The sequence below is a fragment of the Myodes glareolus genome, chromosome 19, assembly GCF_982192425.1.
Source record: "Myodes glareolus chromosome 19, mMyoGla1.1, whole genome shotgun sequence".
Classification (NCBI taxonomy): domain Eukaryota; kingdom Metazoa; phylum Chordata; class Mammalia; order Rodentia; family Cricetidae; genus Myodes; species Myodes glareolus.
The window spans coordinates 2,715,799-2,739,719 of NC_142044.1; the positions used below are offsets into that span (position 1 = coordinate 2,715,799).

The window sequence follows — 23,921 nt, forward strand, 5'->3', positions numbered from 1 at the left end:
AGGCCCTGGGGGAGTGCTGTGCTGCCGTGGACACTGGGCACAGCTGAGGTATGTGGAGCTGGTGGTGTCTCTTTAAGGCTCATATGTTTTCTTCCATATGCTTCCCAGTTGGTTTCTATGAGCTGTCTCCTGTCTGAACAACTTGTGTCTGATCACTCATTGAGTCTTGCCTGGCTTGCCTTGTCTGCTTTTTTATTTTTGATTTTTACCAATGACTTTTTTTCCTGATTGCTGAATTTTGTTGCATACATAGCAATACTTTGCTGTTTAAAAATCAAAATGTAGCAGCTTTCTTTTCTCTCAGCTTTCACTCTGTGGTCTTTACAGACTTGATCCTGTGTTTACCTTTGTGTGAACAGTGATGTGAGGTCTCGCTTTGTTTTTGTCCTTACGCTTCCGTCTCCAGCTGCCTGTCTGGAAATGTGCTCCTTCTTCATCAGTAGCTTCACCAGTACTTGCCGCTCGCTGCTTTGCTCTTGTCGTCGCTTAATCTATTTGTATCTTAAATCCAGCCTTAGCTTTAAAATACTGGAGGCTTAGAAGTATTGAGTTTGTTCTCCATTAGTTTTCTTTTGTATAGAAAACTGTGGATGGTTTTCTGTTATTAAGTGAGTCTTTCTTTTATATGAGTCTTCTAGAGTAAACAGGGGTAACGTGACTAAGAAGAATATCCTACAACGTTCTCTTATACTTTATCTTCCTACCACACCATAAGGTGATAGCTTCTTTGGAAGCTTAATTTGCATTTTGGAGCATGTACAGAGCATGATTTTAATTTTATATTTTTAAAACTTTATTTATGTATTTTATGTGTATGGTTGTTTTGCCTATGTATGTGTATATGCATCATGTACACATGTGTGCCCTCAAAGGTCAGAAGAGGGTGTCAGATCCCCTGGGTTTGGAGTTACAGTTTGTGAGCCACCATGTTGGTGCTAGAGATTGAACCTGTGTCCCCTGAAGGAACGCTGAGCCATCTCTAAGCACATAGTTTCTAATTTATAACTTCTCGGTTTTTTTTTTTTTTTGTCTGTTTTCCTGTAGGTCCCTTGTAGTTTGGAATATTGGGATGAACTCCAGAAGGTTTTTGTTTCATTCCAAGAATTCAGCCTGTCTGAAAGCAAAGTCTGTGAGCTGCAGTTGCCGGACATCAGTCTTGTGAGCGACCAGAAGAAACTGGTGTCCTCCGATCTGTGGAGAATTGTCCTGAACAACAGTCAGAATACAACAGATGACCAAAGGTAACAGAGGCAGACATTGTCCCTCCTCCCGTGCCTCCTTGCTCAGCTGTAGCCTGGATGGCTACTGGGCATGTGCCTGATGAGAGACAAAGGAGGTGAAACTCAGTTCTGCTGCTTGGCAGTCAGGGCTTTGATCACAGTGTAGTCTGAGAGCCCGGGAAAGAGCCTGTTACCTAAATATAAAATTAAAATAATGAATAGTGTCAGTCGAACAAAACAGTCCATCATCCTGAGCCAAAAACATGGAGACAACGGCCTGATAGACTCTTGATGTAGTGCTCAGAATGATGAAAATAACCTGGGCAGTAAACGGAGGACTGTGTAAGTGTAATTGTCTATATGTAAAGCCAAACTTTGAAAATATATTCATCTTTAATGATTTTTTTAAAACTTTAGGAGGTAAATCTGCAGATGCTAGGAACATTTGACCAACCGAGATCAAGCAGCTGGCGTTTGCCGCTGTGAGGTCACAGCTGTCGTGATGGACTCCAGAAGCTACAAGCCTCAGATATTCCTAATCACATCTCCAGAGCTTCCTAGACACATTGTAATTCCAGATTGTGCCCATTTCTAGTATTTGCCTTCTTGGTGTACTTCTAGTCTTAAAGCTGTTCAATAGGTCTCCTGATAAGCCTTTGTGCTTACGCTGTCATGAAAGAGGAAAAAAAGAATGTGAGCCTCAACCCTCCCTGGGCCGTGGGCTGTGTGCAGTGAGGTGCTGTGACCAGGGGCCCTTCCCTAGGCCGTGGGCTGTGTGCAGTGAGGTGCTGTGACCAGGGGCCCTTCCCTGGGCCGTGGGCTGTGTGCAGTGAGGTGCTGTGACCAGGGGCCCTTCCCTGGGCCGTGGGCTGTGTGCAGTGAGGTGCTGCTGCTCTGGCCGTTCACTATCTTCCCTTCAGCCTCCTCGAGGTCAGCCTTAGTGCTTGCTTCCTTAGCCCCCTGTCCAGCTCCTGCCTTTCCTTCCTGGATGACATTCAAGCACTAATGGGAAGGAAGACATCCACCACTCCAGTGCTTCGCAAATCAAGTGTTGTTCTGTTTTGTTTATGTAACTTTGATATGTCCATATGTAATCATCATAACACAGCATGTTGTGCTGCTTTCTACTTTATGCTGTAAATAATGGCAAATGATTTTTCTTCTGAAAGTATTTATTTATATTAATAATATGTGCTTTGTTGAAGCAATCACACAGACATAACTCTGGTTAGCATTTTGGTCTATAGCCTCACAGTCTCTTCCATTGACTGTATTGTATGTTTCTTAATAATAATCTTTTTAACTTTATATATTCTATTTCCAGGTTATCTAGGCTCTTTAATAATGATTACCTTCCAGTATTCTGTCAGTGAAAGTACATGTGAGAAGTAAGGTCTTGATTTTACTAAAAGTAAAAGAGCAGTAAAAAGCACCAGGCCCCAGGGATTAACAGATGACGAGGAAGATGGCTTTCTCAGAGTAGAGGGTTCCTCACCACAAACCAGGAGACTTCAGAGAATAAGCTGTTTCATTAATAGTGTCATGTTAGAAGTGATTTCTTGATGTTAAGTGTGGGAGAATGTGTTTTCACCATAGAAAGTGCTCTGGACAAGGTCAGTGCCTCTGACTCTGGAGCACTCACAAAAATCTGTGTTGTGCATCTGGCGCTGCTGGAGTGCAAAGCCCTCAGAGGATAGAAATGCATACCGCCAGTCACACTCAGCCTCTTTTCCATCAAGCTGGTGACATTGCAATCACAGACCCTTGGCTCTGGCTGGAGAATTTGTACATTACTTAATATTTTACAATTAGTCTTATTTTGAATTGTTTGGGATGAATACCTTTTCAAGTAGAAACTGGTACTAATGAAATTTAATTATATCTTGTTTAAAATTCAATGTGATAAATCACTATTAATATTGTACACAAGTTGGGAAAAGCAAGTTAGGTCTCAAAATGGAGGGCCATGAGCCAAGGGAAGCAGAGCTGTTGAGGAGATGCTCTGCTCTTGCTTTGGAACCACAGACAGTTGTTTAAGAGAACAATCTGGAAAGGGCACAGTTACAGACTGTGTGATAATGAGACGTCCCCAAACACAACGATCCAGGAGCTTTGGTGCTGTGACTTGCTCTTGTGTTACTGAGGTAGAAGCAGCAATGTGTACTAGATACAAGGTTGCTGAGTGCTCAGTGGAACCAAAGAGAGATGCTGCTCACTGAAGAGTGAAGGAAATGTTTGCCAATGGTGTTCGAGAAAGATACAGAGGAATATCATTTGAGAGGAAGCTTTGAAAAGTGTGGCAGGACTGAGACCATAGAAGTTACGGAAGACAAGCAGAGTGGGGAGGGGACTTGCTTGCGTTACTTTTGGCAATCATGCTACAGTTGATAAAGCTGTATTTATCAACAAGCTGTATTTAGAAATGCCATACTCGTGATGAGATGGTTGGGAAGTGAAGATGACCCTTTCTAAACCAAAGAGACATCTGCTGGAGCATAGAGGTCATGAAACAAACCTTAGTAGAGGAGGAGGCTGCGATAGGGGACAGGCGGCAGCAGAGGTCCTTCTAGTTACAGCAGTAGAGGAGGCTATGGTGGTAGAGATACTGGATAAAATGAATTTGGGTGTGATGGCAGTAACTGGGATTGTGGCCTGCCTGTAGTACTAGAGGAAGCTGGGGTGGTGGGCCAGGATATGGAAACCAAGGTGGTAGACACTGTGGTAAAGGAGGAGGACATGGTTACAATGAAAGAGGCAATTTGGGTGGAGGTAACTGTGGTGGTGGTGGTGGTGGTGGTGGTGGTGGTGGTGGTGGTGGTGGTGGTGGTGGTGGTGGAAGCTATAACTGTGTGTGAAGTTATGGTGGACAACTGCAGTCAGATTCGAGTCACCGTGGAGACAGTGCTGGTCGAGGACACTCAGGCAGTCCTGTGGTGGTAGAAGGATGGGGTGAAGTAGCTGAAGGTTCTTAAGGACAGAAGAAAGGGAGAGAAAATCATCCCAAATGCACTAGAGGAACTGAAATGTCACTGCAGCTTGTTGGAGGATGGTCCCGTGTTAGTTCCCAGCTGCTCAGCCCTGAAATAATTACACAGAAACTACATTATTTAAATCACTGCTTGGTCCATTAGCTCTAGCTTCTTAATAGCTAACTCCTACATATTAATTTAACCCATCTCCATTAATCTGTGCATCACCACAAGGTTGTGGCCTACCAGCAAAGTTTCAGCACGTCTGTCTCCAGTGGGGCTCCATGGCTTCTCTCTGACTCTGCCTGCTTTCTCCCAGCATTCAGTTTAGTTTTCCCCACCTAGCTAAGTTCTGCCCTACCAACAGGCCAAGGCAGTTTCTTTATTCACCAATGGTATTCGCAGCATATGGAGGGGAATTCCACATCAGAAGCTTAAGCAGAAAACCCTTCCTCTCAGGACTGACGTAGCCACAGTTACAAAGAACACAGCTATTGATTAATGCAATGTAGTGTCCATTAGTGTGCATGCCTGAGGTCTCTCCTGTGCTGTAGCTTTGCCTATTTCTTTCTCTTTTCATTACATCAGGTAGTTGTGATTATGGTAGTAGTGCCAGGAATCAGAATTAAAGATTGTTTAGCTTTTCAGTGTCTGCATTATTCAGTCTTTTCATACTTTAGTGTAGAGATTGTTAAAGGTCTTTTCTTGTGAGTTAGCAAGTAAATATCATTGTTAATTATAGTTTTGTATAAATTTTCCTAAAATTAACTACAGAAAAACACCTACTGACTTCCTGTGGAAGAGCACTCATTCTCCTGTTTCTGAAACTATGATGGATAGGTGTGGCATGTAGGGAGGAGAGATGCTTGTTGGCTTGCAATGTGTGCTAGATAGTTAAGGTTGGGTAATTAAATTAACATATTTGTGAATTTAATAGGATTAATATTTCCTTAAAATAAAAAGTTAGTGTTTGATTTATGTGCATTTTCTTTCAAAATGTAATCATGATTTTAGGTGTGTTAGATTTATTGAGTCCTAACTGTGTTAAGAACTTCCCTGTTCCACATTTACATGGTCTCATTGAAACTACGGACGATAGTTCTGGGGGTAACCTGTGTCTATTGCTCTGCTTGGTTTCTGAAAAGGGACAATAGATGTTTTCCACCTCCCACTTTAACATCCTTGACTGATGGTACAGACCACTGAGGTCTCTGAGTAAACTCAGGGTACCTGGTTTTATTCTGTTTTCAAGTTTTATAGACTAGAAGCCCATAAACCTTCAAGCACTTTCTTTGCTTATTATTGGGTTGTTTTTTTTTTTGGAGTTTTTTGTCCCATATAAGTTTTCAAAGCTAAAATATAAAATTCACTAAATGAACCCCTAACTTGCCAACATACTTTTCCTGATTTACCATGTACATCTTGCTGCATGAAACCAAGGATAATTCAAGTGCCATTGTCTAAAATAAGTAACTTTTCACGTTTCCATGTCCTATTGGAGTAGTCTCAGATTTCCTAAGAGCTCAATGACTGTTCTATGTATTTCAACCCAAAACATGGTGCTGTGAGTTACAATTAGTCTGGAAGGCCCTGATTGAAGAGTTTTAGAATATGAGGTCATACATCTGCAAAGTCACGTCAGCTGCCTTGCTCCAGTCAGCGCTTAAAAATTCATCCGAGTCCTAAGTGAACAGCCTGCTGTTACCCTTTCTTTGACAGTTAAATGCTTGAGCTCAAAATTTTACTTGGTTTTTTTTTTAAGTGCTAAGCAAAACAAGCAATAAAAAGGACGACAGGGAAAAAATAAATCACCATTACTCACCATTACTATGTTTTCCTAAAAGACATATAAATACATTTTATGCAGTTTCTAGAAACATCAATCCTTTGATAATGTGTCAATATTACATGCAAAACTAGGCTGTGGTTCTGTGGTAGTGTGTGCCTAGCATATCCAAGGACTGGGCTGTAGTTCCATGGTAGTGTATCCCTAGCATATCGAAGGCCCTGGGTTTTCTTCTCAGCACCAGAACAACAAAAACTTGCATGTAAACAGAGGCTTTTATAGTTAAGACTAATGTGTTTGTCCAACACTCTTATGACTAGAGGTGTTCTTACCATAATCTTCTCAGTGGTTTAAGACAGATCAGCTCAGACTCTTGTGCTTTACTGTAAGGAAGGTCATGCAAATAAAAAAAAAATCTTATGGACCAGAGAGAGGAGGGGAGGGGAGGGGAAGAGTCAACAGCCTCTTGCCTACAGTTGAGAATAAGTAGGCAGCCTAACAATGGCATCCCTGGGTATGTGTGAATAGTGGGATGCCCCTTAGAGAACTTGACAATGGCATCTTTGGATATGTGTGAATAGCAGGATTAACCATGTAGAGATACTGAGATCAACTGAGGGCTTCATTGATAAAGACATATTATTGTTGGGAGGTGTGCCACTTTTTGGGGTTCACTCCTAAAGAGCTTATATGAATGAATTTGTAGATATTATATCTGACCCTCCCTACACTGCCATTAAGATAGGATCAGTTTGCATGCTGACATCCTGAATTCCCCCGTATTTAAAGCATTCATGACCTTCTATAGGCCACCCAGAAAAGCTGAGAAGTAACCCTTTGGCCACTCTGGAGGCCCAGCTGTGTAAAAGCCCTCTGTTTGGGCTGTTCTCACTTCACTGTGGTTCAGCACAGTGCTAGGTCATGAGCTCCACCTATCTCTAGAGTTATTGCCTCTAGGAACTGTTTTCCCAGCCCATTACAAGTGAGCAGTATCAAGCACCCCGTAAACACACTGATTGGCCATGATTTTTGGCCTATTCTGAAGGGACGAAGTGTTCAAATATAAATACTATAGGTTGTAAGATTTGGGGTTTTACTTCCTGTTTCTGCCTATTTCCTACAGCTTCTTTACTGTAGTATGTTTAGTGCATGAACAACTCATCTATCACTCCTTCTACAAGTATACATTTAATTTTAACCCTGATGATGAAATTTTATTTGAAACCTCACACACAAATTCATAGAAAGTTACTTAAACCTGCATTCCCATTAGAGACATTCTAAGAATTCCTCGTGTTGGGCACAGTGATGCACACCGCCATGGCAGCACTTGGAAGACAGAGGCCAGAGGACTGGGCATCCCTGGGCAGCCTCTGCTGCAGAGCACCTTTGAGACCATAGCTGCAGCTTGTGCAGTCGTGGTGCCCTGCAGTTTGTAGTCTGTCTGTAGTCAGTGTTGATTTACCAGCCTTATAGTACATGCTACATCCCACACAAGTGGAAACTGCAGTTGAGACAAGTCGGCAAGTGTTCCGGTGCTTTAGCTTCGTGCTCAACAGCCTTCCCATGACCACTTCCCACAGTGGCTGGAGTCACACATCCACACTATCCTTCCGAGTTCCTGTCCCATGTCCACTCCCTGTACAAGCAGCAGTGTGGCACCAGTTAGGATGTGCGTTCTTTGAAAGCCAAGGACTTAATTCTTCTGAGACTGGATGACTTCACTCTTCGTTTTAACCAGACCACTATAAAATGTAACTTTAAGAGGATGACCAAGTGAAGAGAGAATTCTTATAGTGCCATTAGCCAAAGGAACACTTTCAAAAGTTTATCTATGCCACTTAATGTCGTATCCAGTGGGTCCTCAATACAGAGTGTAGATTAACTCACGGAATGTAAGTGTGGACAGTAGAAAAAGGTAAAGCAATAATGGGATATTTGCACTGACCCAGGAAGTCCCAGGCTTCAAACAGCAGAGCCATGCTCAGAGCTGTGATCTCCTTACACCAATATGACACCAAACTGTCCATAAGTTGTGTGAAATGAGTATAGGAAAAAAATGGATTTGATCTAAGTGAACATGCATGGAGACTGAAGAATAGTTTGGAAGCTTTCTGCAAATAATCCAAATAGAATATTCAACATAAAGTGAAGTAAAAAAAAACAAACTCTTGTGTGTGAGTACTACATTGATATTTGATGATTAATATATTGACTGTAGAATTTCTGGTTATGGTTTTAGAAAGACATTGTGCTTTTGTGATTCTGGAAGCAAAGGTCACTGAGCTTCTTTTGTCTTCCACAGCTCTGCGAGTGAATCTGGTTCTCAGAGCACCTGTGAGCCACTTGTAACTCCAACAGCCCTGGCTGCCTGCACCAGAGTCGACTCCTGTTTCACCCCATGGTTTGTCCCGTCTCTCTGCATGTCCTTCCAGTTGGCTCACCTGGAGTTTCGCCTCTGCCATCACTTGGACCAGCTAGGCACAGGTATGCACCACTTCAGCGTCAGGAGGGCATCTGCTCAGTACCATGGCACTTGGTTTCTCCACACGCTGCCTCACTTTACCGCAGCAGCCCTGGGCACTGGCGGATTCACCCTAAGGTTGATCTGGCACAACAGGTGTGACCCCTACTCCTCACTGAGTGGCATTGTGGTGACATGTTTTGACATGTTTCCTAAGAGAAGTTTCAAGGAAGTTTTTTTTAATTACTGTTATTCCAATTGCAGTATTTTTGAAAGAAATACATGTTTTAGTCTGTATCCTACATTAATGGGAAATAGATCCCAAAAATACTTGGTGTTTATCACCTAAGTTCAAGATGCCTATCCTATAAAAGATAGGCACATTCTCATGAAATTACAAGACTCATAATTTTACACATTTTAAAAAATATATGAATAAACTCCCCCACCTAGCAAAAGTAGGCTCCTATAAGTTCCCAGTATTACTTGAATAATTACTTCTCATATGTTGTGTTCCGTATCAATGCTTTTCTAGTTTTAGGTTTTGGGTTTTCAGCCTACATGTCATGGAAAAAAAGAGGGAGATTAAAACTGGACATAGCTTCTGTTCAGCATGTTGCCTTTTCAGCAAGAATAGAGTTTACCTGCTTTTTCCTGAGTCACGTCTTTGTTGTTTAGATATTTAGACGGTTGTCTGCTCCTGTTGCTGTGATCAACAGCTTTATCTGTGGAAGCGATGACAGCCTTTGAGCAGACAGAACAATGTATCTGCAGTGTCAGACGGTCCTGCAAAGGCTGTAGCAGCTTAAAAACAATTGTTTACATTTATGAATACCAAGTTCTAAATTCAAAACCAAGTGGGTCATTTAAGTCACCTCATTTGTTTCCATGCAGAATCGCACATCTTAATTGCTATTTGTCTTGTTTCCTTCCAAGCTTCACCACGGCATCTCCAGCCATTCATTCCTGATAAAAATGTGCCATCTGAACTAGAGTACATGGTGATTTCCTTCAAAGAACCAACCCTGTATCTTCGACAGTGGAGCAGCGATTCCGTCTGCCAGGAGCTCCGGTTCTCATCGCAGGTGGACTGTCGGCTTCTGGAGTGCAGAAACGTCACAATGCAAACTGTGGTGCAGCCCTTTGGCATCTCTGGGCAGATCGCACTCTCAGACGACGGAGTGCAGAGGCGGCTGGACGGCACCATGATCATGGACTCGGTGCTTGTCAACTTTGGGCAGCATGTGGTTCACTCCCTAAACACTGCGATACAAGCTTGGCAGCAGGTATGCACATTCCACAGCAGTGTGCAGTTTAGCCACGTCTGCTGTGTCATTGCACTCTCCATGTTATTAGTGAGAGAATGCAGCATTTGATGGGCACCACTGTATGCTGGCCTTCTTTGTCTTGGTAAAGTGATGTGAAGCTTCTCTATAGAAAACTTGGAGGATGTGGGTTCACACACATCAGAGATGTTGCCCATCTGTTCTTGACTAGTATACCACATCCAGGTGGAAAGTAACATCGTCCTAAGAATTTTTTGAAGTCCTGTTTAGCTAAAGCTTCAAATTCGGTATATTCCAGAGTGTCTGAATATTCAGTGCAGAAATGAAGGTCTTACAGTAAGCCTTCCAGATTCTCAGACAGAAACATAATGCAGTTTAGTCTTTTCCTTTGCTGACATCCTGCCTTTTGATCCACTAGAATATTCTTATATTCATTGAGAATTGTAGTAACTTTAATCATTGTCCTTGTATTTTTATAAGAAATTATTCATATCAAAAAACAGAAGATGTATAAACCAATCCTGAATGACATATTTAAAATGAAAACCTGCCAGTGTCTGGCATCATGGGTGTCTGGATGATAATGCATCCAGAGAGACAGAAAGTCACTTCTGCTCGTGCGCTGTTCTCATGGCTGCACCGTGTGGCCCCACGTGTCGTCCCCGTTCTGCGCGTCCTCCTGCGCTGACCTCTCAGTGCGGGCGCTAGGCAGTGGTGTGGGCTGTCTGTTCCGTAAAGGAGTTCAAGGAAGAGCACTAAGGGGAAATTTTTGTGGGAATAACTTGAGGATCTTTATGGAAAGAATTTTATGAAATAAATAATTCTAAATAATTTTTAAGTTACCCAACCTAAAATGTTTATGAGAATTAGATTTTTTAAAAATAAAATTTAATGTTCACTTTATACGCGTGAAGACCTATATAAGACTAAGGAATTAATTGCTTGCCATGGTACTACAATAGCAAAGGGAAAGAAGATAACACATCTGGTTTATATTTTAAATCTTTTTTAAGGGCATTCCATGGTTTTCTTGTTGCAAAGGACATGCGTAAAATAAGAGCTAGTGTGATCTAAATCTTTGCAGCTGGTTCAAATAGCAATGTGAAAAAAACTTCCCTAGCTCCAATTTCTAGGGTTTTTTTCATATTTTGAACAATGCATTTAATAAAAAACAAACATAGAAAATAGAAAAGAATTCTTGATAGAGGAATTTAACTCAGGACATTTTTGTCTTGGTATCAGAGCTTTTTAAGAAGACTCATATGTGGCAACTACTGCAAAATGGCCTTCAAAATATCAGTTTTCTCCCAGAGAAAAAAATGTTCCTAGACACAGCTATACACATAAATAAAATATGGTACATAAATATTTAAATGTTTTAAACCACATCAGACTGTGAATGACTGACTGGTTAACGCAGTGCCTTGCAGGAATACTCCATTAAGTAGGGCCATGTGTCACACAGTAGATTGCTGACAGGTACATTCTATGAATAGTTGGTTCTGATTTATACAGGGATTTGGCAATGTTAACATGAGCCACAGAGGATATGCTTCTGTAATTGTTGCTGTAATTTTCTTGTTTCCTCCCATGTCAAGGGTACTTGCCACCAAGTTTTAATGTGGTAGGCGTCGAACCCTACGTAGTCTAAAGTAAACATGAAAGTACACTACTTTGAAATCAGAGGACAGTTGACATTGAAATGGGCTGATACAGGCTTATTACACTCGTTATTTCTGTCCTGGACGCAGCTTATTGTCTTTAGAGGGAAGTTTATTCTGAAACTTGAAGTTATTGTATGTTTAATAATGCCAGCATATAGTTATTGACAATGAAAAATGAATTTAATAAGTATAACAAGAGATTTGCGAACGCCATCTACTTTTTAAAATCAGATTGTTATCAGGCATGAAATAGTTTGGTCCTTCACCTTCAGGTCATAAGTTCAAAATTAACAGACCTTTCCATCGGTTTCTGATTTCTGTGGTTTTAGAGCGTTCTCTCTCTCCCTTCCTCTCTCCCTCTCCCTCTCTCTCTCTCTTTCTCTGTCTCTCTGTCTCTCTGTCTCTCTGTATATATTCATGTGTCAAATGATGATGGTTTCTTTCATGAGAATAATTTAAGAATTCAAAACCCCACTTTCTTTTTGCTTCCTGTGTCAGTTTCCAAGGTTTAAACAAATAGCATCTAAATGGAAATCACACTCACGTGTCTCCCTTATACCAAATGTTATCTGTACCATGCAGATTCCCATACTTGAAATATGAATCTTTTTAACTACAAATCCTTGCGAGCATCCTGGGACTTAGCATAGATGGTGTCACATAAATGAATATATGCATTTTATATAATATAACAGAATCTAAAATATTCCAAGAAATGTTGAAGCTTATTACAGTTATAGTAAATTCTGTAGATGAAGGAGCAGTGGAGAAACACTTCCCCGAGGACCTCAAGTATACTTTAGAAAAATGTAAACAACCCCTTTGTGTTCTTTAATTTACATTTTCCCCTAAAGCCCTCGTTGTTTATTAAATCCTCATCAGTTTTTCGGGATGAGGAGAGGAACCTCCAGCTGGTAACTTAACCTCTGTGTTGAGACTGATCCTGACCTCAGGATGTGTAACTGAGGGGGAGCTGCAGGCAGACCCTTCCTTCACGTCTGTGCTCTTGCATGGAAAGGAGAGAGAAATGTTTACAGGAAAGCAGTTTATTTTGATTATATAATACCAAGTGGAAAAATCTCATCAAAACTAATCACACACTGTGATTCTGGTTTGATTAAAGGTTTTAGATAAATACATTAAATGGGATTGGGTAGATCAGTCTGAAATAGTAAGAGCCAGAATATTCAGGGGGGAAAAAACATTGCTTGAGAAAAATTCTTCCAAATGAGCATAAAATTGACAGTTTTAATTCACTTTTTAAATATTTTTCAAGTTTTTATAAAGTCAACATGTTTTCCCAACATAATTATTAACATTAGACTACGGTATGATTCGTTGGTAGAGTGCTTACCTGTGTGCATCTGGCCCTGTGCTCAAGTCCCAGCATAGTCAGAAGACTGACTTTCTTTTGTTGTTTGTGTCCTGAATGTCTATTGAGGACCTAAGCATCAGGAGTCCTGATGAGTGCTGGAGGTAAAATTTCTTCGTGGGCGGCAAGTGCAGCATCTGGCAGTGGACAGGCTAACAAGTCACCTGAGCTGACGGATGCCGGCACGTCCTCATCCTCTAGGGGACCCCACATGAGACCTGGGGATCTCAGAAAGCTGCTTTGAGGCACTGACTTTATACACAGGAACCTGCAAGTTGGTCCAATAAGAGGTCGAGGAAATGAGATTCTGCAGTAGGAAGGGACTGAACCAGGAAGCAGCTTCACATTTGACTGAATAAAGGAGGTCAGGGGAGTATGGAATAGCTGGGAAAGAACTGGAGTGTGGAGTAGCTAGGGAATAACTGGAGTGTGGAGTAGCTGGAGAAGAACTGGAGTGTGGAGTAGCTGGGGAAGAACTGGAGTGTGGAGTACCTGGGAAAGACAGAACTGAAGTGTGGAGTAGCTGGGAAAGACAGAACTGGAGTGTGGAGTAGCTGGGGAAGAACTGGAGTGTGGAGTAGCTGGGAAAGACAGAACTGGAGTGTGGAGTACCTGGGAAAGACAGAACTGAAGTGTGGAGTAGCTGGGGAAGAATTGGAGTGTGGAGTAGCTGGGAAAGACAGAACTGAAGTGTGGAGTAGCTGGGAAAGACAGAACTGAAGTGTGGAGTAGCTGGGAAAGACAGAACTGAAGTGTGGAGTAGCTGGGAAAGACAGAACTGGAGTGTGGAGTAGCTGGGAAAGACAGAACTGGAGTGTGGAGTAGCTGGGAAAGACAGAACTGAAGTGTGGAGTAGCTGGGGAAGAATTGGAGTGTGGAGTAGCTGGGAAAGACAGAACGGAAGTGTGGAGTAGCTGGGAAAGACAGAACTGGAGTGTGGAGTAGCTGGGAAAGAAAGAACTGGAGTGTGGAGTAGCTGGGAAAGAAAGAACTGGAGTGTGGAGTAGCTGGGAAAGAAAGAACTGGAGTATGGAGTAGCTGGGAAAGAAAGAACTGGAGTGTGGAGTAGCTGGGGAAGAACTGGAGTGTGGAGTAGCTGGGAAAGAAAGAACTGGAGTGTGGAGTAGCTGGGAAAGAAAGAACTGGAGTGTGGAGTAGCTGGGAAAGAAAGAACTGGAGTGTGGAGTAGCTGGGAAAGAAAGAACTGGAGTACCCATAGAAAATGGCACTTGAAGTGCAGCTAGTGCTCTAGGTGTGGCCTGAGTGAAACTGACGTGGGAAACCCAACAGCAGGCATGTTTTAAGCTCATGGCTAATTGTTAAAAGCCATGTAGAAAGCAGAAATGGTTGTAAGTGGGTCTCAGCCTGATTAGTGTGCCTGTCAAGCAAGGTTCTGCACCATAAGAATTGGAGGATAAGCAAGAATGGTAGATGACTTATAAAGAAAAGGGAGAAGAAAGAAGTAATCATAGTAGTGATGATGATGTTGGTGGTAATAGTTGGTATAGTGGTGGTAGTGGTAATGGTAATGGTTGGTATAGTGGTGGTGATAGTTGGTGTGGTGGTGGTGATAGTTGATGTGATGGTGGTGGTGATGGTTGGTGTGGTGGTGGTAGTGGTGGTGGTCTTCATGGGTGTCTAGGAGAATGAGTCCTGTCAGGGCCTCCTCACCACCTGAAACTGTAGAACACACTCCTTGGGAATATTCTGCATGGCTGGGGTTGGATTTTATTTCCCACAGTTCTTTGCAGATGGAGTTGTAGGTCTGCTCTTTGTCCTGCTTGGGTAGCACTGACTTTCATCTGTATGCTCCTTGGGTTTGTGCCTCCGAACCCCTTGAATCGTCCTGCTGCCGAGTTATGTCACTCTTTGCTTTCCTCCCTCAGTGAAGGGGAGACTGTAGTGTGTGGTATTCCTTAGATTCCAAGCCAGAAAATAGAGGCCCATTACCTGCAAATCAGTTATCTACTTGGGATTCTTATGCCCTCAAGCTGATACCTTTCTTAGCTATACTCTGTTTCCTGAAAGCATTCGACTGGTTCTTAAGCCACAGCCTGAGTGATAAAGACACAGCAGCCAGGAGGGACATACTGAATCCCATTATCAGAGGAGCCTTAGACGTCTAGTGGGGCAGACCCACTACTGAACTGTTTGCTGAATGAAACAGACACTGGGAACTTTTTCAGCTTACATTATTCCTCCTAAAACTGCAACTTGGCCTTTAAATGGATTCTGGAGTTGATCTGTTTTGTATGTTCAACCTCTTAACAATAGAGGGAAAGTTATGGTTTTATTTATATTTCTCACTGAGCAGATTTACACACACACACACACACACACATACACACACACCTCCCTCCCTCTTAAGGAATCCAGTGTTGTAGTAACCTAAATGATCCTTACTTTCTGTAGGGAACACACTGTGGCTTTGGTAATTGGCGTTGATTGTGGCGTTCTGAGGGCTGGGAACATGGTAATTCCAGCCTCTAGTCCTCAGCTTAGAAACATGCACGACCAGGACAGCGCTCTTTATAGCGTGTTAATTCGTGTTAAGAAATGCTAAATGTGTGTGGGATCTCATTGTTCTTTTTCTCTTCTGTGTGTATGATCTATTTTGTAGGAGTATAAATTGAAACACATTCCTGGAACGTATGATGGCTTTAAGATATTTTTGTTGTGCTTATCCTGGAAGTATAGAACAGGCTGTGCACCAGAGCTAATGACAACAGGCCCTTTAGCATTTGTGTGTTATAACAGTGGCCACTGGGCAGACAGCTGCCAAACATCTTGCAATTAATCTGATACACACATTGGCTTTCATATTCTTTTTCTTCCAGAACAAATGCCCTGAGGTAGAGGAATTGGTCTTCAGCCACTTTGTGATCTGTAATGACACACAGGAGACACTGCGGTTTGGCCAGGTGGACACTGATGAAAATATCCTGCTGGCAAGTCTCCACAGTCACCAGTACAGCTGGCGTTCTCACCGATCCCCACAGGTATTCGAGAAGCAGGCTGACAAACAGCCATTGTTCAGGATGGGGGTTTGTTTATTCTGCAGTAGTGTCTGTGTCCGGTTATTTCCCTGTGTAGTGGCGTCTGATGGGAACCCAGGAATGTTCAGAGGCCGTGCTCCCCGTGGAGTAGAGTGTGCTCTGATAAGTGTGAGTGCTGCTCAGGAAAGAGAGGCCTCAGAGGGCTGGGTCCTTCTGCAGAGTGGGGTGATGCAGTCCCTGCTCTGTGGAAGGAAGGTGCGGTACTGCTGCGTGCTGTGCAGGCAGTGTTACGTACATGCCTTGTGACAGGTACACGCTTGTCGCCGGCAGTGCAGAGACAGAAAGTCTCTGTGACTTCAGAGACGGCTGAGGTCATGCAGCGACCACAGTGACAAGCTATGCCTGAGGAGACCAAGAAAAGACACAGCAAAGGGTTCTGTTCTCCACGTGGTGCAACTCCATTTTCCTGTCACTTTAGATGGGGATAATTAGAGAGATGTGCCCTGCAGGGATAGTCTACGGATGAATTAAATGCAAAGATGTGGTCTAAATGAGAAAAAGAAATCCTAGGAAGTATTCCCAGGAATAATGTATTTCTAAAACTCTGGTAATAAACTACTATCTGCTTGTGATTAAAAGTGAGTCATTAGATTAGAGAGTATGTTTTCCCATGTGGTCCATAGGTCTGTTCCACCCTCAGGCTTCACCCCCTTCCTTTCTCCTCTGTACCCCAAAGAACTAGATTCTTGTCTTTTGCTTATTTTGAGTTTTTTCACATGAAATCACCCACTGTTGACATAAAATTTGGAAATATAGACACAATGAAGTATCTTTTATCTAAAAATCTTAATTTTAAAGCAAATTAATCTGACAGGACTTTAAAATTCTAAGCTTTTGTAAATACAAATTCTCTTTTTAAAGATTTGTTTTTATTATTTTTGATTATGTGTATGAAGTGAGTAAGTTTGTGTCCTTGAGTTCAAGTGCCCACAGATGCCAGAAGCGTGGGGTCCCCTGGAGATGGAGTTATAGACCGTCGTAGACTTGACGTAGGCGCTGGACCCAAGCTCTGGAAGAGCAGCACAGCTCCCTCCAGTGCCTTGAAATATAAATCCTTACGAAAGCTTCTCACACCATGTGATACTACACTTAGAGTTTTATCCTAAATCACACATATTTTCCAACTTTTCTCTTGAAAATGTTCCATGTTAGAGTTTTCATTTGCCCTGTGTGACAGGATGGACATTGTATTTATTTTGAATTTTTATTTTTGCTAGTTTTTTCTTATTGGTTTTAAAGTTAGGAGCTTGCAGAACAAAGGCCCATGCACATGCAGTCCCAACCATAGTGACACTTGCTGTCTGGATGTTTCCATGGCCACTGCACCATCACCTCCACCTCCACCTCCACCTCCACCATCGCCACCACCTCCACCATCGCCACTACCTCCACCTCCACCTCCCTCCACCATTGCCACCACCTCCACCTCCACCACCATCATCACCACCTCCTCCACCTCCTCTACCTCCTCTACCTCCTCCACCACCTCCACCTCCTTTTTCTCCTCCACCTCCACCTCCTCCTTCTCCTCCACCTCCACCACCCCGACCTTTAGGATTCCTGGACTCTGGGGCTCAGCTGGCAAGGCTGATCTTAACACATGCGTCAGGCCTGTGGGGACATGCTGTCCCTGGGTGGACTAGAGGTCAGTGAGAAACAAGAATGAGCATCCACTGTGACCATTACAGCTGTCATAGGTGTGCTTTAAAAAAGTTATTACTAGTTTATCTCACAACTTCTCTATGTAATCTGTCGCTATATCTATTTTAAGTATAAGGGAACTTGATTTTATTAGTTTGTATATGTAGTTTTATATCCCTAGTCCTATCTCCTTCCCCTGTATTTTGTCTGTATGATTCATCTAGCCTAGCTCTGCAGTTTTAGGAGAAGGGCTGAGAAATCTCTGATACAAGAGTGATGGGGGGGGGGGCTGGAGAGATGGCTCAGAGGTTAAGAGCACTGACTGCTCTTCCAGAGGTCCTGAGTTCAATTCCCAGCAACCACATGGTGGCTCACAGCCATCTATAGTGAGATCTGGCGCCCTCTTCTGGCATGCAAGCATACGTGGAAGGAATGTTGTATACATAATAAATAAATAAATAAATCATAAAAAAAGAGCAATAGAGGGTTCTTGGTCGATATGTGAACCCTTGCAAAGGGGTTAACTTCCGTAACTTTTAACTTACATAAATGAAGTTCGTATGGAGCATTGTCCCTAGCCAGGTGTGATGGTGCACCTGTATCCCAGCACCCATGAGGACCAGGAAATTCACACTATTCTCGACTACCTGGGAGTTCAAGGCCAGTATGAGCCGAGTGAAATGGTCTCAACCCCATCCCCACCCAAAAAAAGAAAACTTCAAGTTTAAATCAGACTCCTTTAAAGGAAAATGATGTCCTTTTTATGTTTCTATGTGTGCTGAAATGTATTTTAAGACCTCTGAAGCCAGAGGCCTTAATGGGCCCAGAGGGCACTCACGGAATTCCTATCATCCACAAGAGCACAAGCTGCTCTCTAATGAGAGGCTACGTCTGAGCTCAGATCAGAACAACCAGCCACTAACTGCACCTGGAGCTCGTCACAGATGCACAAGTGAGCAACATGTTCCTTTTTCCAGATTCCAAGTCATATCCTGCATTGCCCAGCAATCTTGGTTTTAGGAACATTTGTGTCTGTGTGTTTATGCAACCTCGGGTATTAGTCAATTCATAGTCTCTGGGAGAATTTCTAAAGTTCATAGAACTTAACTCCACTAAACAATGCAGCTTATATTGCAGAGACCAAGAAAGTGGCGGTGACGCCTGGAAAGGTTTCAGAAGGTCAGGATCTCTCAGAGCCACACAGAAGGTTGCTAACAACATTGAATCCCAGGAGGACAAGAAGAAACACGGACATACCAATCCCAGAAACCTTGAGCTGAGGAACCTTTTTGGATCGAGAAGTCATAAACTCCCTTATAGTTTGTAACACATGCTTTGAGGCAGTCACTTAAGATGTTGGACATTCCACAACAATTTCTTGCCTAAACAAACAAAAGAAGAATAGAACTGCTTTTTGGGGAGCATGTTCAGCTGCACAGAGTTGTTGGTGCCACCACAGGGACTTAAAATATACACGTCCAGCTCGCCAGATAGGTTGTATAACCAAAATCATCATCAAGGAATTTGTCTTCAAAGAAGTTTTTCATGGTATACGGAGGTGAATGTAGATCCTGGAAGTGTAGGTTCATGGCATCTTCCCAGAAGACGAGCAAGTGTATGTGGCTCAGAGATAACAGAAGCCTTGTGTGATGTAACCAAACTAGGAAGAGCAGCTCCTCCATAAACCATAGGATTTACATAGAAGCTATCAAAATAACTTCCTTTCTGGTTCTAGAGAGTACTTTGGTTAATCTTTTGAAATAGGAATATGCCTGCCTTGTGTGTTAAGAATTCATACTTCTATATACCTTCAAAAAGTACAATTTATGAATTATGTACATTTTTAGAGGTATAGAATTCCAATTATCAGTGATTTAGTTTGTTTTGTATAAAAATTTATTTTTATTTCATGTGTATGTGCACCATTGTGAGCAGTGGTGCTCGAAGAGGTTAGAAGAGGGTGCTGGATATACAGTCAGTAGGTTAAGGATGGGAGCCAACGGGGTGTGGGTGCTGAGAACTAAACCCTGGTCTTCCCAAGAGTCGTCAGTGCTCCAGCCCCACAGTCGCTTAACTTTAGTAATTAAATCAAGCAAGGTAAAAATGGGGGGGGAGTCTCTAGAGAGTGTATATAAAATAATAAAATATTTTTCTGAAATGAATATAAAAGTAGTTTGTAAGTTCATGAACATAACACATTTTTTGAATTGTAAAATGTAGCTAGTTAGGAATTAATTTTGATGACCAGCACAGTAGCACAGTATCTTGCAAAATACTCAGCAGAGATAAGTACCAAAAATATAAACCCTGCCTGTAAGATGGAGGCTGGCAGCTGTTCTCTAAGGTACCAGGTGGTAGATACACTAGGCTTTCACAGCCTTCCAGCCTGTGCTGCAGCCTCTCAGCATGCAAGGGAACAGCAGAGTCCAGGGATGACTCAGCATTAACAGTGTGAAGGTTCAGGCAGCTGAGAGCACTTGTTGCTCTTAGGGAAAACCCAGGTTCAATTCCCAGCACTCACGTGACGACTCACAAGCACCCATCATTCAGCCCCTGGGATCCAACACCCTCCTCTGACCTTCTTTGGCACCAGGCTTGTACATGTGCACAGGCATACTTGCAGGCAAAAGCTCATACATAAAATGGAAATGAATAAATCTAATCTTTAGTTTTTTAATAAAATCTTTTTTAAAGTTAGTTTTTAAAATGTAAAGGTTCCTAAGCTGCCCCAAAAATGTTCTGTTTGCTCTTAAGCCTATATTGCCATCCTTGTTTTCATCCCTGTGCTCGGAGATGTTAGGAGACTAAGTCGATTCCAGTTTTACAGCATTGGGAGGAGTTGTGTCCTAAAGAACTGCCAGTTGTCTTGAGAAGATGCCCCTGTGTGTAGCAGGCAGTTACAGAGTTATATAAGGAGAGGGATGCTGTAGTCACATGCCATCAGCTGAGATGCTTGTGATAGAGGTGAGGGATACAGAGAGTGGTTTGTGCACCATTGCGTGTCCTAAGACTGGGGGTAATGATGAGTTAAGCTGCAGGCACACTGCACAGACGACAAACAGGAGACTGATGGCTCAGCTGCAGGCACACTGCACAGGCGCACAGGAGACTGATGGCTCAGCTGCAGGCACACTGCACAGGCGCACAGGAGACTGATGGCTCAGCTGCAGGCACACTGCACAGGCGCACAGGAGACTGATGGCTCAGCTGCAGGCACACTGTAGACAAACAGGAGACTGATGGCTCAGCTGCAGGCACACTGCACAGGCGCACAGGAGACTGATGGCTCAGCTGCAGGCACACTGCACAGACGCACAGGAGACTGATGGCTCCATGAACAGCAGCCATGAATTCTGAACAGCTCTCAAAGCTGCTTAAGGGCTCTGGGCAAGTTTGGGATGGGGTGAAAACTAAGCTATAACTGACAGAGTTCTTTCCCCTGTCTGTGGCTTTTCCCTGAGAACAAATGGAACCCTGGCAGCACAGGGCCTGTCATTTTTCTGGCCAGGACACCAGCACTAAAGGTAAAGATAAAACCCCAGAAAGGTGGAAAGCCATGAAATTGGATTATAATTTGTATAAATTTGGCCTGACTGTCCTCATGAGCCACTGTGCGCCCAGGAAGACTGTAAGCTCCTTGCTTCTCATACTTGAAGTGAGCTGACTCTCACCCAGGTGTGAGAGTCTTCTGTATGACTCTAACAAGTGACTACTCCCAAATCAGCACTCTTCAGAGTTCCCTGTCTATAACGGCATTTACAGGGTTACAAGGTCTAATTGTAATAGATCAAACAATTGCCTCAGTGATCTCCAAGTCCAAAAAAGAAAGAAAGAAAGAAAGAAAGAAAGAAAGAAGAAAGAAAGAAAGAAAACTGTTCATTTTGAAGTAAATGACAACTCCAACCTATAGTGATCCTGATGTTGGCTTTATCAGACATAAACTTCCAAGCAGCTGTCAGGGTGAAGGATTTTATAGGGACAGTTACGTTTCCAAAGTGGCTGATTTTTAATTAATCCTGGGTGGGCCTGATGTCACCCAACAAGTCTTGCGAGACATAAGAGTCTGCCTCCCTTGTGGAAGCAGACCCCCTCACTGTGATGCCTGATTAGGGCATTGGGGCAGAAAGCTCCCTGCATGAACCAGAGAAGGCAGCCAGCCCATGCCATTCCACAGCCTTCATCGTGAGGCCACAACTGCAGCAGGGGAAGGCCCATCCTCTCCACGGCTAGCTTCCTAATGAGAAAGGAGTCCAGCTGACACCTTCTCTGCAGTCACAGCCAGCCCTGCTGCCTCCTGACCTGCAGAGGAAATGAGTGCTGTAGAGACTTCTGGATGTTGTGTGATTTGTCACTTGTCAATAGAAATGTACTGAAATATGACAGAAGGAAAACATCAGTCAGCTGGAAGATATTGATTAGAAAGCATCCAATCTGAAGAAGAAAAAGAAAAAAAGACTCAAAGGGACTCAAATCCCAGAGACTTCTTGGACATTTTCAAAATGTGCAGCATATGAGTAATTTTAATTCCTGAATGAGCAGAGAGAGCCAGAGGAACAAAGCGTTATCCTAGGGAGCATCTCAGATGTTATAGAAAATGGAGATTTATAGTCTAGTAGCTCAGAAAAACTCCAAACACCACAACCAGACACATAAGGAAACTACTAGAAAGCAGCCAGAGAACAGAACACAGTGAGGACAGTGTGGGTCTCCACAGGCTCCACCCTGTAAGAGGCCAGAGATGGAATCGCAGCCCTGACACATCAAGAGCTCTGGTAGGACAGAAGTCTGTTTGGATGACATGTGGCCGGTTAAAATCAGCATGATTTACTATGGCTATGAGAAGAAGACTCTTGTTTGACCCTAGGTTTGGAGGTGAGAGTCGCTCATGACAGAGAGCTGAGTGGGGCTGATTCTGAGAAAGATGATGTGCCTGGAAACAGAAAAGCCCTGAACCCAACCTGGTTGGATACCTTGAGATGTTGGTTGCTTTTGAGTGCAGGAAAAGCATATATGGAGGAAAATGCACACTTGAAACATGAAATGTCAAGTTCCACTCCTGGGAAAACGGACAAACACCAGTTTTCATTTCTCATCACTTCCAGTTTGTCTTCTGCCAAATTAAAAAGTTATTTTGGATAGTCTACATCAAAAAATGTATAAAGCAACTAGTAAGAAACTCTGTTCTCTACAATCTAGCTTCCTTTTCCCCTCTGCCTGTTTAACTGGGTTTCCAGGCTGTCTTAGGTGGGGTTTCCATTGCTTTGATAAAACGCTGTAAAAAGGCAACGTAGGGAGGAAAGGGTTTGCTGCAGCTTCCAGTTGAGGGGAGTCGGGGTTAGAGCTCAAGGCAGAAGCCCCTGCTTATTGACTTACTCCTCTGGGCTTGCTCAGTTTGTTCTCATACACACCCCAGAACCACCTGCCCACGAGTAGCAGCATCCACAACAGGCCGGGTCCTCCCACAACAATTATTAATCAAGAAAATTTCCCACAGGCCAGTCTTATGGAGGCATTTTCTCAACTGAGGTTTCCCTTCTCTTGGGGAAGTCTAGTCTCTGTCAAGTTGAAGAAACACTGGGCAGCACAGATGGACATAGAGAACAGGCATGTTCATACGTAGAGGCTCCAGACTGTGTGCTATGAGGGTGTGGGCCAAGGAGAGACCCTGTAGATGTCCAGAACTGTGGGCTATGAGGGTATGGGCCAAGGCGAACCCTGTAGAAGCTTCAGACTGTGTGCTACAAGGGTATGGGCCAAGGAGAACCCTATAGAGGCTCCAGGACTGTGTGCTATGGGGGTGTGCGCCAAGGAGAACCTCTGTGGAGAGTCCTGTTGATGTCAGGAGACACACAGGTGCTGCTGGTCTAGACAAATTCTGAAACCCCAACAGACAGATGCTGGCTATTTCTTGATTCTTAGTCCAATCCACATATGCTGTTAGGAAGGAATTCTCCATGGCTCATAGCTTCAGGCTCTTGGCTCTAGCTTCTGCACCATACATGTTTCTATGAAAGTCATCCCGCTGCCATTTTCTTAGCTTGCTTTCTGCTTGCAGAATTTTGAAAGTCTGAAGACCCTTCATTTTGCACTCTGTCTCTTTGAGTCTAAGGTGGCAATATTCCTGACAATGTAATCCTTTAAACAACTTTGTGGGTCACTCATTGATTTTATTGAGGATCACTATATTTAGAAATTAAACCCACAGATTTCTCCTAGATAAGCCCTTCTGGAATTCTAGACTCTACTAGACCGTGCTGAAGGACACCGTACTTGAGCATCTGAGCCAGCGGTGTCAAACACCTGTGACGTTAACAAAGAGTTCCATAGCACATTCTACGAGACCACTTCTCCTAGCCATGGCCTACTTTGGGTGTTAGCCTGGAAGCCATTACTTTGTTTAGTGTCATTTTCCATTTGAAAAATCTGGGAGCTTTCAGAACTAGCCAGTTATGGCCTTCTTTTA

At 43.1% G+C, this 23,921-nt stretch overlaps 1 protein-coding gene across 4 annotated transcripts in view; it reads left to right on the forward strand.

Moving 5' to 3' along the window:
• Nucleotides 1-23,921, forward strand: part of Vps13b (vacuolar protein sorting 13 homolog B) — a 513,205-nt gene that overhangs the window by 426,588 nt on the left and 62,696 nt on the right. For all 4 annotated transcript variants that reach the window (XM_085679117.2, XM_085679115.2, XM_085679119.2 and 1 more), the window contains exons 40-43: nt 1,045-1,241; nt 8,281-8,462; nt 9,376-9,725; nt 15,599-15,760. In XM_085679117.2, the coding sequence (XP_085535243.2) occupies nt 1,045-1,241; nt 8,281-8,462; nt 9,376-9,725; nt 15,599-15,760 (891 nt within the window). The remainder of the gene's footprint in view (nt 1-1,044; nt 1,242-8,280; nt 8,463-9,375; nt 9,726-15,598; nt 15,761-23,921) is intronic.